At 42.7% G+C, this 17,821-nt stretch overlaps 1 protein-coding gene across 2 annotated transcripts in view; it reads left to right on the forward strand.

The window, feature by feature from the left end:
- The first annotated feature begins 233 nt into the window (after nt 1-233).
- The window catches only part of NSMF (NMDA receptor synaptonuclear signaling and neuronal migration factor), a 45,272-nt gene continuing 27,684 nt past the window's right edge, over nt 234-17,821 (forward strand). For both annotated transcript variants that reach the window (XM_044306573.1, XM_044306572.1), the window contains exons 1-2: nt 234-402; nt 15,040-15,101. In XM_044306573.1, the coding sequence (XP_044162508.1) occupies nt 332-402; nt 15,040-15,101 (133 nt within the window). In that variant the 5' untranslated portion in view covers nt 234-331. The remainder of the gene's footprint in view (nt 403-15,039; nt 15,102-17,821) is intronic.

Raw genomic sequence — 17,821 nt, forward strand, 5'->3', positions numbered from 1 at the left:
GCAGTGACTTGCAGTGGATGCCCTAGCAGGCGCAGACTTTGCACACTGGCATGTGCTGGGTGCCCCCTCCTCCACCTGGCCCTGCCCATGCTGTCAGTAGGAGGACTGGGTCACGCATCCTCTGCCCATACATGGTGGAGGCTTCCTGGCAGGAGCAGCTCCCTCCGCCCTCCTGCAGCGATCAATGCGAGCTGCACAGGCTTCGGGCTCAGTCTCCATCCAGGCAGGAGCAGCATCCTTCCAGCTCCTCTGCACCTCCAGCTTCATCCTAGTGGCTGCTCCCCACCCTGGGCTGGTCGGATGTGGCCCCCAATCTCTTCTCTCATCAAGAATGGGCACAGCTGTCTCCAAGAAGAAGGCACTGAGGAATGACACCATCTCTCATGTAGCAGCCAAAGTTAGGTAAGTGCATGGCAGCAAACCTGTGGGGCATTAGATTGTAAACTCTGTGTTTTAGGAATGAGCAGATGAGTGCATGCAGCTGGAGGGGTATAGATTGCAAGCTCATGGGTCTATTCTCTGGCTACATGCTACCACTTGCACATCCACCTGACTGGCCCTGGTGATATGACATAATTCGGTGGGTTCAGGATGGCAGCTGTGCCATCTGCAGAGACCTCCTTACTCCTGAATATGCCCCCCTATGGTATTAACCATCTGCATTCCAGCTCCGGTAGATCCTCAGATGATCCCTTTGCACGGTACAGAGGGGGAAGCTTAATAGACTCTTGCTTTACAAGTGTTATCATAGGAGTAGTGAAAGCAGACAGTGCACCCTGCTTAATTATAGTGTCACCCAAGCGATGGCACCCGGGGGACCACAGGCTCTATGGTGACACCAGCAACACTGCACAGAACAGGAGGCTGCGGAGGAACAAGGTATACAATGTATCAAAATGTATCACCAAACACAGTTTACTATAAATATATATATATACACTATTATATAGTGGTATATTATACTATATATATATATATATATGCTATTCTGTATGCCACTGCTGGCAATCATCAGATTTACACATTTGTCACCATTGGATGGTAGTCTGCCCCCAACTTTTAGAAGGAAGCCCACCCCCCAATATCATAGAGAATTGCCGGATGCATCTTCCTTTATGTTCCCCTTCTCCACTTGGTCACATTTAACACTTTGTAGCCAAGGTCATCGATGAAGGGCTCTGTCATCAGGAGCTGGCGATGAGGACACATCTCCTGGATTTACCATAGTGGAGATTAAGGTGGGAACCAGTAGAACCAGTGAAGGGAGCTGGTGGAAGTCCTCCTCTTTGGGTTATTGATGGAAAGGAGCAGAGGCCGGGCAGCTGCCATGGGCCGGGATAATGGGGGGGATATTAGGTGTCATCACAGACCGGAGACATCTCTGGGAAGGACGTCTTAGTAATTGCCTTGTGGTATTTGCTGGTGGTGAAGTTGAGCTGAGTGTAGTGTTAAAGCAGACACAAAGGGATGGACCCTGGGGATTTTGTGGAAGTCTTATGTTCTCTGCACGTCTTGGAGTCAATTTTGCAAATAGTCTATTAAAGTATTCTGCACAAATCTATGGGTTTGCTACATAGTAAAGATGTAGCAGAGCTGGGTTTGTCATTGGCCGAACTCGCCATTCGTTATTTCTGGGTTTACATTTCATTGCAGGATGCATGACACGACAACGTCAGCTCTGCTGAATCTGCAAAGATGTTGTTTCATGACTATGCAGATAGGTTAAGATATGCCGTCCATATCGGCCACTTTCACACTCGCGTTTTGTGCGGATCGGTCGTGGACGGATCCGTTCAGATAATAGGACCTTCTGCATCAGTTCAGAACGGATCAGTTTGTATTATCTGTAACACAGCCAAGACGGATCCGTTCTCTTTTGTGCCAGATTGTGTCAGTGAAAAACGGATCTGTCCGCATTGACTTACATTGTGTGCCAGGACGGATCCGTTTGGCTCAGTTTCATCAGACGGATACCAAAACGCTGCAAGCAGCCTCCAGAGCGGAATGGAGACGGAACTGAGGCAAACTGATGCGTTCTGAGCGGATCCTTTTTCCATTCAGAATGCATTAGGGCAAAACTGATCTGTTTTGGACGCTTGTGAGAGCCCTGACCGGATCTCACAAATGGAAAGCCAAAACGCTAGTGTGAAAGTCTTCCTAAGTTGTAAAACTACAACTCCCATCGTGTCCAGTCTTTTATATTTGCTAGAAACCATAGTAACCAGTTGCTGGACCCTCAATATGCCAATACATATGGGACCAGCATTTCTTAAATAGCCACAAGCCCAGAGAGCAGAGCTGTCAGCAGTTCTCCATGTGTCATAAACTGTAATAGGAAGGGTGGATGGCTCTGCTCCTTATGTATATCCACATGTGGTCTGCCACTTCTGACAGCTGCCATCATGCCCTGGCACATTTGGCGTTGTAGTCCCACAGGTTGCACCCTACTGCTCCAGCTGCTGACTGCCTCCCTATGCTGTAATACATTAAAATAAAACAGTCTTATGTCTGGAATATGAACTAATAAAAGACCGTTGATGTCCATCAGAGATATATGCTGGATGGATTACATTGACTACATTACAGGATGCACAGGGTAATAACATTAGTGAATCAAATGCATTCTGGGTCAATGCTATTACCTTGAATTAGATGCACAAACCCCTTACAGGATGCATGGACCCCCTACAAGATGCATGGACCCTCTACAAGATGCATGGACCCCCTACAAGATGCATGGACCCTCTACAGGATGCACGGACCCCCTACAGGATGCATGGACCCTGCACACAATGCAGGGACCCTCTACAGGATGCATGGACCCTCTACAGGATGCATGGACCCTGCACACAATGCATGGACCCCCTACAGGATGCACGGACCCCCTACAGGATGCATGGACCCTGCACACAATGCAGGGACCCCCTACAGGATGCATGGACCCTCTACAAGATGCATGGACCCTCTACAGGATGCATGGACCCCGCACACAATGCATGGACCCCCTACAGAATGCACGGACCCCCTACAGGATGCATGGACCCTGCACACAATGCAGGGACCCCCTACAGGATGCATGGACCCTCTACAGGATGCATGGACCCTGCACACAATGCATGGACCCCCTACAGGATGCATGGACCCCGCACACAATGCATGGACCCCCTACAGGATGCACGGGCCCCCTACAGGATGCACGGACCCCCTACAGGATGCATGGACCCCCTACAGGATGCATGGACCCCCTACAGGATGCATGGACCCCCTACAGGATGCATGGACCCATGTATCTCTGTGAGCTGCACAGATCCCCCAAAATCAAGGCTATTAAGTCACTTTTCATGTATACTCTATATGACCTTGAGAGATGGCGGCGCCACAGCTGACGAAGAGGTTGAGAAGATTTTTCAGCCTCCATCTAATGTGGTAAACTGGTGTCCGGAGAAGGATGAGATAGTCAGACAGCACTGGTCTGTCCTGGGATGGGTGGAATTGCAGGACAGATGTGGACACCAGGGCGTTTGCAGTGATCAGTGGTGGTCATGTATAGATGATATGTCTGATGCTCATGTCAGTGTCATATGATGTATCCTGGGGTGACATAAGTAATTCCCTGCATTTCGCTGTCAGTAAGGTAACACTTTGCAGGTAGTTTGGAGGTTCTTCCAATGTTCTCCGCCCTATGGTATATGTTGGAGCTATATAATGATGATTTGCTGTCTGTTCTGCCCATGCTGATGTGCAATGATCAGAAATATGATGGTTGTGATTTGTAGACTGGGCACAGCGGCTGGAGGTTTGCATTTTCCCACATCTTAAGTGGCAGTGTCACCTTCTGGGATCACAGGCGGGTGCCAGGAATCCAAGCTGCGTCACTGACTTGAGTTTGAGATTTTAGGGACAGGGTTCAAGGCAGAGACATAGAAGCTCCTGCTGCTGACGTGACTCTGCCCTCACCTAGATCATGCTGTGAACAGGACCCATATTTACTAAGAAGCTCATCACATGTCGCTGGCCCCTGCACTGCCCATTGGGGGCTCCGCCAGTCTCCCATATGGAGAGGTCCAGATTCATCTCCAATGGCTATGCCCCAAGAGCATGAAAAAGATGGCTTTGCCATTTGGATGAAGGGACACACTGCAGGGAACGACCACTGGACGTGACAGGAATAAAACATTTACAAATTGCCTGTTTATGGAGGGATATACACTTTCATAGTCACAGCCAGGAAGGCTGGGGCTTCATTACTGGGGAGGCTTGTGTGGGCGCTCGGGTATCTCAGGGGACATGGATATCTCTTCTGTAGTCCTCTATGGGTAATATTGGCCAGGGGCCCGACACGTGTGGCCATGAAGTAGTGACCATGAGATTTCCCTGGACTGTGGTCAGCCTCTCCCCAGCCTGCAACTACTGATGGCAGGGAGCAACGGCCATGGAGTTATCAGATGGACACTTGGTATATGGGGTTGGTGGGAGAAGAAATCATTTATATCACTTGGGTGCAGAGTATAATAAAATAACCGCCATCACACGTCTGACACCCAGATCCTCCGTCCTGAGATTTCTCTTTCCAAGCGACCTTGAAAAGTCAGCAAGAGGCAAGAGGCTAACATCTAGGGTGCAGTTGGTCCGGGTTGTGTCTGATCATGTCCACCTGCACATCCCATCCTCTTGTATTTCTCTACACAGTGATCACCTTGATAAGTCAGGGAAGGCTGACCACCTGCTGGGACAGGATGCCGTGGCAGCCATATTGAAAGAGGACAACTCAAGGAATTTTGGGGGATTTTATGATTTTAGCAGGAAAGACTCAAACATTTCCTGCTGATACTTAAACGTGTCCAAAGGCCATGTAGATCACAGGGAAACGGGGAATAACAGTTTGCACTTTTAAATGTTTTCTTACACTTTCCCAATTGCTGATCCCCGGCCGCTGTGGAGCAACTCATCAGAGCAGAGATTCCAGTGACTTGTTTTATAGGCAACTGGAACTAATAATTCCCTGTATTGTCTACCCTGGAGTCATTATCAGACATGTCCCTCCCTATCAATATTTACACAATAAGGGCTCATTCACACGGCCGTGGTTTTGGTCAGTATCCGAGCTGCAGTTTTGGCGGCTCGGATGCGGACCCATTCACTTTAATGGGGCCGCAAAAGATGCAGACAGCACTCAGTGCGCTGTCCGCATCCGTTTCTCCGTTCCATGCCCCGCCAAAAAAAATAACATGTCCTATTCTTGTCCGCGCTTTGCGGACAAGAATAGGCAGTTATATTAAAGGCTGTCCAGTTATATTAAAGTTCTGTCATCATGTGGAATTTTTGCCACCAGAATATTTTTAGATACATTACCTATTCTGTATTATACTTCAGAGCTGCACTCACTATTCTGCTGGTGCAGTCACTGTGTACATACATTACTTATCCTGTACTGATCCCGAGTTACATCCTGTATTATACTCCAGAGCTGCACTCACTATTCTGCTGGTACAGTCACTGTGTACATACATTACTTATCCTGTACTGATCCTGAGTTACATCCTGTATTATACTCCAGAGCTGCACTCACTATTCTGCTGGTGCAGTCACTGTGTACATACATTACTTATCCTGTACTGATCCTGAGTTACATCCTGTATTATACTCCAGAGCTGCACTCACTATTCTGCTGGTGCAGTCACTGTGTACATACATTACATTACTTATCCTGTACTGATCCTGAGTTACATCCTGCATTATACTCCAGAGCTGCACTCACTATTCTGCTGGTGCAGTCACTGTGTACATACATTACTTATCCTGTACTGATCCTGAGTTACATCCTGTATTATACTCCGGAGCTGCACTCACTATTCTGCTGGTGCAGTCACTGTGTACATACATTACTTATCCTGTACTGATCCTGAGTTACATCCTGTATTATACTCCGGAGCTGCACTCACTATTCTGCTGGTGCAGTCACTGTGTACATACATTACATTACTTATCCTGTACTGATCCTGAGTTACATCCTGCATTATACACCAGAGCTGCACTCACTATTCTGCTGGTGCAGTCACTGTGTACATACATTACTTATCCTGTACTGATCCTGAGTTACATCCTGTATTATACTCCAGAGCTGCACTCACTATTCTGCTGGTGCAGTCACTGTGTACATACATTACTTATCCTGTACTGATCCTGAGTTACATCCTGTATTATACTCCAGAGCTGCACTCACTATTCTGCTGGTGCAGTCACTGTGTACATACATTACTTATCCTGTACTGATCCTGAGTTACATCCTGTATTATACTCCAGAGCTGCACTCACTATTCTGCTGGTGCAGTCACTGTGTACATACATTACATTACTTATCCTGTACTGATCCTGAGTTACATCCTGCATTATACTCCAGAGCTGCACTCACTATTCTGCTGGTGCAGTCACTGTGTACATACATTACTTATCCTGTACTGATCCTGAGTTACATCCTGTATTATACTCCGGAGCTGCACTCACTATTCTGCTGGTGCAGTCACTGTGTACATACATTACTTATCCTGTACTGATCCTGAGTTACATCCTGTATTATACTCCAGAGCTGCACTCACTATTCTGCTGGTGCAGTCACTGTGTACATACATTACTTATCCTGTACTGATCCTGAGTTACATCCTGTATTATACTCCAGAGCTGCACTCACTATTCTGCTGGTGCAGTCACTGTGTACATACATTACTTATCCTGTACTGATCCTGAGTTACATCCTGTATTATACTCCAGAGCTGCACTCACTATTCTGCTGGTGCAGTCACTGTGTACATACATTACTTATCCTGTACTGATCCTGAGTTACATCCTGTATTATACTCCAGAGCTGCACTCACTATTCTGCTGGTGCAGTCACTGTGTACATACATTACTTATCCTGTACTGATCCTGAGTTACATCCTGTATTATACTCCAGAGCTGCACTCACTATTCTGCAGTGGTCCCTGTCACTAGTAGAGCTGTAGTCCTCATTTTTAGAAGCAGTCTGTATTGACTTTCTGATGGTTGTAGTGTCGATCCAGAAGGCTGCTTCAGTGGGTTGTGGAGCAGCTCACTGCAGAGGGCACTTCAGTATGAGCTGCTGCCTTTGGGGCAATTGCAGGAGCAGCAGAATATAAGTTCTTATTCACACTGCTTCTGATAATAAAAGCATGTATACAGGTATGTCTGCCTGCCTCTCCACGGCTCCTACCTAGGTGCTGTCAGCAGTTTTGCGGTGTCATCCAAAGACACCTTTGCCACCAGCAGTTGTAGCAGAAGTATTGAGGGTAATAATTCGCTGTCTGCCCTTGGAGACGACTATAAAACTCTATAATATTTCAGCCCATCTTCCTGCACTTTCCAGCTATTTAAATCAGGGACATAAAGTGAATTTCTTCCATTACTCTGCCTACAGAAAGCTGTAGCTACACTGGGAGAGGCGGCCATGAATACAATCTGTGCATTTCATCCGCCTCCCGATTGTGAGCAGGATTGGCTAATATCTACGTGTAACAATCCACATGAGCCCAAGGTGCCAGTACAAACAGACTGTATACCGCCATCTAGTGCCCTGACCAAGGGTATCATACTATGCAGGAACATTCTTGCCATGTATTCTTTTATCTCCCAGTGAGGAGATTAGCTAGGACAATATATAAAGCATACATACCGTAGAGCAGCTGCCAGGGCACATGTGGAGAGGAGGGACCCCAGGGGCCCCATAGGAGTCTGCATCCCTAGATGAACTGCACTACTTCGCACACACCGGAGGGCTAAATTGGCCCAAGAGTCATATAGAATTGGGAAAGCACAGACATGGCCTGCCAAAGTGCTGCCCTCTACAGTATAAGAAGGGTGGCATCTACCCTTGCCCGATGGAAGGAGCACCCATAAAATGCAGAATATATAACCGCCGCGTTCCATTCCCTAGCATCACAGGTACTGGAAAAAAAATTAGATTGCAAGCTCTGAGGGACAAGGAGAGAAGCAGCATGAGTGCAGACTGGATTATAATGAATGACCACTGAAAAGATATTAGTTGAGCATAGCCATGTTTGAGCTGGGGGGGGGGGGACGACACAAATCACAGGGCCTGTAGCGGTGGGCGGCAGCTACGCGGATTATTTTTATAGATGTGGCGTGGGCTGCAAACAAGATGATTACGGGTGTTAAGGAGAGGACATGGCGGAGACAAGCCAAGAAGCTAATTTGTGCTCCTGCCAGTGGAGCGGAGATTGGACTTATTCACTAAACAGTGTATTTGGCTGAAGTTTGCCGCCTGACTAATCAGCGTCTAACGTCTTCATTATCATCTTCATTAAAACGTTCGGCCTCCTGCAGCTTTCATTGTGCTGATCTGATTACCGGGGCCACGGGAAGGAGACGCACGGATAGGGTCAGGGCATCACCCTCAGCTCTGCCTAGTGGGCAGTAATCCAGCGGGCGTGCAAAGAAAGCGATATAGCGAAGGCGGCGCGCTAAAAGCTCAGTCAAAAATCATGCCAACAAAACCTCAAACCAAAGTGAACGCACCTTTTGAGTCTTCACTGCACAACGGCGGTGCACAAGCCAATCAAAAGAATACAAACCACTGTAGTAGAAGGTAAAGGAGGCGGCGCTCACCCGTGCAGATCAATAAAAATGATCCTTTATTTCATACCGGATGCAATACAGCATGAGCAGAGGTAGCGGGGGCGGATAGCAAATAGTCCACACGTAGCGGGCGTCGCGAGGCCTTGCTGCCTGGGCACGAGTGGTGAACACAGTAGGAAGGATCATGCAGAGACCTCCGAGATTTCACAGCATTCACAGACCCACCGACCCCCATGCTGGCATGAGGTGATAAATGGACTGGGTAGGACCGGCAATCACTTCTGAAACTGCCCTTGGACATAAAGCATCCAGCAGTGGTCCTCTAGAGAGTCAGTTCATAGTATATGATTTAGAAAACAGTGGAAACTAGCTGTGCTGGGGGTGGGGGGGACATACTTTTTTTTTTTTTTTTCTGCAACTGGCATTTTGAGAAGCCATGGTCACCGTCCCTCAGGTGACGGATGTCAGGAAATCAAGGAGATTGGCTGAGCGTGGAGGAATCTAACAGCCTCCTTGATTTCTCTTGATTCAGTGTTGATGGGGTTAATGACCACTTCCCTTTTCTCAGCTGTTGCTCAGTGGTTATCACTCCTACCCTTTATAGTCTGACCCCACCCTTCTGACTATGCGGTTGATAGCTTCATTTGGGTTTGGCTGAGCTGGTGTGAGGTCGTCTCTGGTGTTCCTCTTCTTCCGTCTCTACAGAAGTTAAGTGTTGCGTTTGTTTGTGTTTGTTATATTCCCTGTTGTTTGTATCTGGGCCTGAGACAAAGACTTCCATTCGTCCATCTGGGGAGAAATGGGTTGTCTCTGGTCCTAACCTTTTTCAGGGCCTAATAGGGATATAAAGGCCTAGGTATCCTGCATATGAATATTCCTACACTCACCACCCGGATTAGGGTTGTCTCTTCCGTAGTTTCCAGGCCCAGTTGCTGTTCCCCTTCCCTCCTGTGTTCAGTGTGGAGTCCCCCCCCCCCCCACTGATTGTGACAGCCACGTGGTGGTTGCCATAGTTCAGCATTGACAAGATATCAGACGGCTACCCCAATTTAAAGGGCATCTGTCAGCAGATTTGTACCTATGACACTGACTGACCTGTTACATGTGCTCTTGGCAGCTGGAGGCATCTGGTCCCATGTTCATATGTGCCCGCATTGCTGAGAAAAATGAAGTTTTAATATATGCAAATGAGCCTCTAGGAGCAAAGTGGGCGTGGCTGTTAGACCTAGAGGCTCTGCTCTCTCTGCAACCATCACGTCCTCTGCACCTTGATTGACAGGACCAGATGTGAATGTTTTCTCTGCCTGGACCTGTCAATCAAAGTGCAGAGGACGGCAGCTGCAGAGAGAGCAGAGCCTCTAGGTGTAATGGTAACACCCCCGTTGCTTCTAGGGGCTCATTTGCATATATTTAAACTTAATTTTTCTCAGCAATGCGGGCACATATGACCATGGGACCAACACAGACGTCTTCAGCTGCCAAGTGAACATGCAACAGGTCAGCCAGTGTCATAGGGACAAAACTGCTGACAGATGCCCCTTTAAAGAACACATTCCTTTAAAAGGATCCTAACTGCCTTTGTCGAGGTCCCAAAATGTTGGTGAACAGAGACTTACATGTAAAATCTTGCCATGTGGAGGATGGTGGTTTATTTTTAATGAAAAAAACTCTGCAGTCAGATGTTGGCCAAGAGGAAATTCTAATAAACGTACGAATTTCATAGTGTTTCTAACGAGATAAAAAGATAATGTCGCAGCACCCTGAGCATCATTATAAAACCGTTGTGACTTTGCAGGGTGCACGCACTGATCCACTCATTGTGCACTGGCTCTTTAAGGTCCTCACTCAGCCACCACGGCAGGGACAGATCTCTGATAGAAGATAGAAAGAGATCGCCCATTCCTCCAGAAATCTCAGAGCAATTGACTTGTGGTAATAATAATAGTGAGAGCAGACGATGCATTACCCTTCAGCAGGTCAGTCAGTGTTAGTGCTCCCATCATTGACTTTACTGAGGCCTAAACATCTGGTAAACACAGGGCCATTAATACTGCATCTATGTTACTGGTTTCCTCATCATTTGGGGTGTGAAAAATATAAAACTGAAATATCATTAAAAACTGACTATAGATTTCCCAGATCATTGTGCTAGAGCCATTGTTAGAGTAAAGAGCAACTGCAGAGAAAATGTATATTAACATCAATGGCATAATAAAGAAGAATACATTTTGCTAAATACTGTCTTCTTTATTCTGGATGTCACTCAAATTATGTCTCAAGATACAGCAAAGGTTATTATTACTACTATAATACTGCCCCCCCCGATGTACAAGAATATAACTACTATAATACTGCCTCCTATGTACAAGAGTATAACTACTATAATACTGCCTCCTGTCTACAAGAATATAACTACTATAATACTGCTCCTATGTACAAGAATATAACTACTATAATACTGCCTCCTATGTACAAGAATATAACTACTATAATACTGCTCCTATGTACAAGAATATAACTACTATAATACTGCTCCTATGTACAAGAATATAACTACTATAATACTGCCTCCTATGTACAAGAATATAACTACTATAATACTGCTCCTATGTACAAGAATATAACTACTATATTACTGCTCCTATGTACAAGAATATAACTACTATAATACGGCCTCCTATGTACAAGAATATAACTACTATAATACTGCCTCCTATGTACAAGAATATAACTACTATAATACTGCTCCTATTGTAGGAAGGTACAAGGGGTCGTCATTGATGGTAGGTATGTGTCACCAAGGCTTCTGGCCTCAGTGAAGTAAGAGCTGGTACTTTCTTGTGTCAGCGGCAGCTAATGCTGATTGACACTTTGCTATTTAGTATGGCTGTAAATAGCTGATCCGGGGCGGCTCTTACTGGGAGTAGTCAAAGTGCTGGGTGGGTAACTACTCCCCACGTGCCAGGCCGGGTCTTGGCAGGCTTATAAAAAAAAAAACAGCCAGCACTGTCAGGTGGTGTGGATTACCTCCCTCTGACAGTGGAGCTCTGGCGATCTCTGTGCTGAGGTCTGAAGGCCGTTTGTCAGGCGAGCAGGCCGCCTTAAAGCCTGTAAGTGGACTTTCTGATGCTGAACATTCAGCTGGGTGTGATCTGACACCCAGGATACCAGGTGAACTTTATTTTGTTTTTATGGGTGTGAACAAGCACCAAGTCTGAAAAGTGACTGTTGTGTTATGTTATAAGTGTGAATAAACACTGAAGAGTGACTTACCACCTGGTCCTTTGCCTCTATACTGAGTCCACTAACCTGCCTACCAGAGCCATTCCCCATACTATGTACAAGAATATAACTACTATAATACTGCTCCTATGTACAGGAATATAACTACTATAATACTGCTGCTATGTACAAGAATATAACTGCTATAATACTGCTCCTATGTACATGAATATAACTACTATAATACTGCTCCTATGTACAAGAATATAACTACTATAATACTGCTCCTATGTACAAGAATATAACTACTACAATACTGCTCCTATGTACAGGAATATAACTACTATAATACTGCTCCTATGTACATGAATATAACTACTATAATACTGCTCCTATGTACAAGAATATAACTACTATAATACTGCCTCCTATGTACAAGAATATAACTACTATAATACTGCTCCTATGTACAAGAATATAACTACTATAATACTGCTCCTATGTACAAGAATATAACTACTACAATACTGCTCCTATGTACAAGAATATAACTACTATAATACTGCTCCTATGTACAAGAATATAACTACTATAATACTGCTCCTATGTACAGGAATATAACTACTACAATACTGCCTCCTATGTACAAGAATATAACTACTATAATACTGCCTCCTATGTACAAGAATATAACTACTATAATACTGCCTCCTATGTATAAGAATATAACTAGTATAATACTGCCTCCTATGTACAAGAATATAACTACTATAATACTGCCTCCTATGTACAAGAATATAACTACTATAATACTGCTCCTATGTACAAGAATATAACTACTATAATACTGCTCATATGTACAGGAATATAACTACTATAATACTGCCTCCTATGTACAAGAATATAACAACTATAATACTGCTCCTATGTACAAGAATATAACTACTATAATACTGCTCCTATGTACAAGAATATAACTACTATAATACTGCTCATATGTACAGGAATATAACTACTATAATACTGCCTCCTATGTACAAGAATATAACTACTATAATACTGCTCCTGTGTACAAGAATATAACTACTATAATACTGCTCCTATGTACAAGAATATAACTACTATAATACTGCCCCCTATGTACAAGAATATAACTACTATAATACTGCCTCCTATGTACAAGAATATAACTACTGTAATACTGCTCCTATGTACAAGAATATAACTACTATAATACCGTTCCCTATGACCTTATGACAAGATTGTAGCAAAAGACAGAAGCGGAGCATGGAGATATAAAGCCTCCATTCTATATTGATATCATTTCATTAGGTTTTCTTTGTTGATGGCCTCCTTTCTCTTGTATACCATCTGGTACTGCTGGTTTTCACCCTGTTAAAGGGGTTGTCCGAGTTATGAAAAAAATATATAGCACTGTAAATCTGATGGGCAGCAATATATAAATTAAATGAAATTTTTTTTTTATATTTCCCTGGTTCTCTTCTGGCCCTTTTTTTTCATGCAACAATTTCTGCCCAGCATTTGTCTCCTCGCTGCCTGCAGCTACTCAATAAGCTTTCATCAGTAAAGCTTTCAGCCCTGAGTCTGGGCTCCTGAAGGGGTTAATCTTTCCTGAAGTATCCAGTGGGAGGGAGACTAGGGGAAGACAGCAGCAGCTCCCAGTGCAGGGGGGCATGGCCAGCACAGTGAGGTCTGGTGTACAGACACATAGCTGCTCTCTCAGGCTTGTGCAGGAAACTTCATCAGAGCAGGGAGAGAAGCTGACATCACAGGTCATGTGACCCTCAGTGACATCTGAGAAAGGAGCCACTACAGATGCAGTAAGTGCATGGTAAAGCTGTTACATTAGATTAGTTAGAAACATACAAAAAACTAACTCGGACAATCCCTTTAATATATACAGTATATTTCGTGGTTAGATATTCATTGGTATCTGCAGCACAGCGTAGAGAAGTGACATTCCTGAGGGGCCCCGCGGTGGCACATTTCTGACACAGCACCGGGCTTTGTAGCCATGCCGGAGCTTCATTATGTATGACGGCGTTACATTATTCAGACCTCCATGGTGAGGCGGTAGAAGTGCGAGTAATTACAGTTGTGTCCCTGCTGCTTTGTAATTATTTAATCACAAAGGTGACATCATTATAAGCACAGCCACGCAGCTATTTCCCACTCCTGCCACATACACACGCATATACATGTGTATTACCATGTCCGGCCCTGGAGCTTCTCCTGCACATACATCTCCAAATGTCCATCTTCTACAGACTCATTTTGTACAACAGGACATGATTCTAGGCACCTGTAGGTCTGATGAAGACAAACTCGAGGGTTGTCCAGGTTTAGAAAAACATGGTGGCTTTCTTCCAAAAACAGCACCACACCAGTCCACTGGTTGGGTACAATATTGCAGCTTAATCCCAGTTACTTTAATACAGCTGAGCTGCAGTACCAGAAACAACCAATGGACAGGTGTGATGCCGTTTCTAGAAGAAAGCAGCCATGTTTTTCTGATCCTAGACAATCCCTTCAAGGTTTATAACAAGGATATAACAATTGATGACCTACCTAAAATACAGTGTGCAGGCTGTCAGTTTCTGTTTTCTTTAAATCTCGTCATCTGACAGCTCATGTGCAGCTCTTATTTCTGATCTCCTGATGCTTATTACAGCTTAATTCTTCTTAAACTGATAAGAATATGGCTTATATAATTGTTTTATGAGGTCAGGATATCAGAGATAAGAGCTACACATGAGCCATCAGATGATGGGATTCAAAGAAAACAGAAACTCAGAGGCTGCAAACAAACAGATTTTGCAACTCTTGTATCTCAGAAATGGCTTAACATTTTTAATAAAGACCAATTAAAAAAATGATTTTTAGCCCAAAATGGTAAAATACAGTCATTAAAACAAAATGTCACCAAAGGTGTACATTAACCTTTAAATTGATGCCTCAACTTCCTGCAACCCAATTGAAAGGTTTAGATGTTTCTGTGTCTCATTCTCTGTGTCAGTAGTTGAACTAAACAGCGTTTCTATTGTCCGGAGGCCATGCCTGGTATTGCAGTGTATTCCTATCATTTTCCCCCTTGATATATGGCTGTTTGTGCTTATGTTGCATGTATCAGTGATGTTATATGTAGACGGATTGTGACATACTGTATTCTCTCTCTTTCTTTTTAAGAGCAGCAAGGGCCTTTGGAGAATACTTGTCACAGACTCATCCGGACAGCCAGAACGGCTCAGGTAAGACCGCGCTTCACCTAATTATGGGTTAATAGTCCCATGCCTATTAATATCGGATATTTCTATATAATAATTCAGGGGCTGTAAAGCCACCACTCAGGACATGCTGCTAAATCTTTACCGTCCACAGCAAATCCTGTTTTCATCCAGTGGAGGTATAAGAATATTACGTTGGGTAACTTTCATACAAATGTATAATTCGACTAATGTATGAGGTAACATGTGCCACCCTATTATTAACAAGTGTATCAAAACATCTAACATTGTACATAAGAGGCAGTATTATAGTAGTTATATTCCTGTACATAGGAGCAGTATTATAGTAGTTATATTCTTATACATATGAGCAGTATTATAGCAGTTATATTCTTGTACATAGGAGGCAGTATTATAGTAGTTATATTCTTGTACATGGGAGCAGTATTATAGTAGTTATATTCTTGTACATAGGAGCAGTATTATAGTAGTTATATTCTTGTACATAGGAGTCAGTATTATAGTAGTTATATTCTTGTATATAGGAGCAGTATTATAGTAGTTATATTCTTGTACATAGGAGCAGTATTATAGTAGTTATATTCTTGTACATAGGAGGCAGTATTATAGTAGTTATATTCTTGTACATAGGAGCGGTATTATAGTAGTTATATTCTTGTACATAGGAGCAGTATTGTAGTAGTTATATTCTTGTACATAGGAGCAGTATTATAGTAGTTATATTCTTGTACATAGGAGGCAGTATTATAGTAGTTATATTCTTGTACATATGAGCAGTATTATAGTAGTCATATTCTTGTACATAGGAGGCAGTATTATAGTAGTTATATTCCTGTACATAGGAGCAGTATTATAGTAGTTATATTCTTGTACATAGGAGCAGTATTATAGTAGTTATATTATTGTACATAGGAGCAGTACTATAGTAGTTATATTCTTGTACATAGGAGTAGTATTATAGTAGTTATATTCTTGTACATAGGAGCAGTATTATAGTAGTTATATTCTTGTACATAGGAGGCAGTATTATAGTAGTTATATTCTTGTACATAGGAGCAGTATTATAGTAGTTATATTCTTGTACATAGGAGCAGTATTATAGTAGTTATATTCTTGTACATAGGAGCGGTATTATAGTAGTTATATTCTTGTACATAGGAGGTAGTATTATAGTAGTTATATTCTTGTACATATGAGCAGTATTATAGTAGTATATTCTTGTACATAGGAGGCAGTATTATAGTAGTTATATTCTTGTACATAGGAGCAGTATTATAGTAGTTATATTCTTGTACATAGGAGCAGTATTATAGTAGTTATATTATTGTACATCGGAGCAGTATTATAGTAGTTATATTCTTGTACATAGGAGCAGTATTATAGTAGTTATATTCTTGTACATAGAGCAGTAGTATAGTAGTTATATTCTTGTATCATAGGAGGCAGTATTATAGTAGTTATATTCTTGTACATAGGAGGCAGTATTATAGTAGTTATATTCTTGTACATAGGAGCAGTATTATAGTAGTTATATTCTTGTACATAGGAGCAGTATTATAGTAGTTATATTCTTGTACATAGGAGCAGTATTATAGTAGTTATATTCTTGTACATAGGAGGCAGTATTATAGTAGTATATTCTGTACATAGGAGGCAGTATTATAGTAGTGATATTCTTGTACATAGGAGGCAGTATTATAGTAGTTATATTACTTGTACATAGGAGGCAGTATTATAGTAGTTATATTCTTGTACATAGGAGCAGTATTATAGTAGTTATATTCTTGTACATAGGAGGCAGTATTATAGTAGTTATATTCTTGTACATAGGAGCAGTATTATAGTAGTTATATTCTTGTACATAGGAGCAGTATTATAGTAGTTATATTCTTGTACATAGGAGCAGTATTATAGTAGTTATATTCTTGTACATAGGAGGCAGTATTATAGTAGTTATATTCTTGTACATAGGAGCAGTATTATAGTAGTTATATTCTGTACATAGGAGGCAGTATTATAGTAGTTGTATTCTTGTACATAGGAGGCAGTATTATAGTAGTTATATTCTTGTACATAGGAGGCAGTATTATAGTAGTTCTATTCTTGTACATAGGAAGCAGTATTATAGTAGTTATATTATTGTACATAGGAAGCAGTATTATAGTAGTTATATTATTGTACATAGGAGGCAGTATTATAGTAGTTATATTCTTGTACATAGGAGCAGTATTATAGTATTTATATTCTTGTACATAGGAGGCAGTATTATAGTAGTTATATTCTTGTACATAGGAGCGGTATTATAGTAGTTATATTCTTGTACATAGGAGCGGTATTATAGTAGTTAGATGCTTGCACATAGGAGGCAGTATTATAGTAGTTATATTTTTGTACATAGTAGGCAGTATTATAGTAGTTATATCCTTGTACATAGGAGCAGTATTATAGTAATTATATTCTTGTACATAGGAGGCAGTATTATAGTAGTTATAGTCTTGTACATAGGAGGCAGTATTATAGTAGTTATATTCTTGTATAGTAGGGCAGTATTATATTAGTAATATTGTAAACTAAACTGGCATCTAGCCGATGAATGCGAACAACACTGCCATTTTGATCACCATTGTTTTAAAAAACAGCAATGGGGACCAGAAAATGCAAGGTGACACTGCAGATCTAGACACCAGTATTACATCTCTCTAACAGTGCACCAGCTGCTAAGC

The sequence above is a fragment of the Bufo gargarizans genome, chromosome 9, assembly GCF_014858855.1.
Source record: "Bufo gargarizans isolate SCDJY-AF-19 chromosome 9, ASM1485885v1, whole genome shotgun sequence".
Taxonomy (NCBI): domain Eukaryota; kingdom Metazoa; phylum Chordata; class Amphibia; order Anura; family Bufonidae; genus Bufo; species Bufo gargarizans.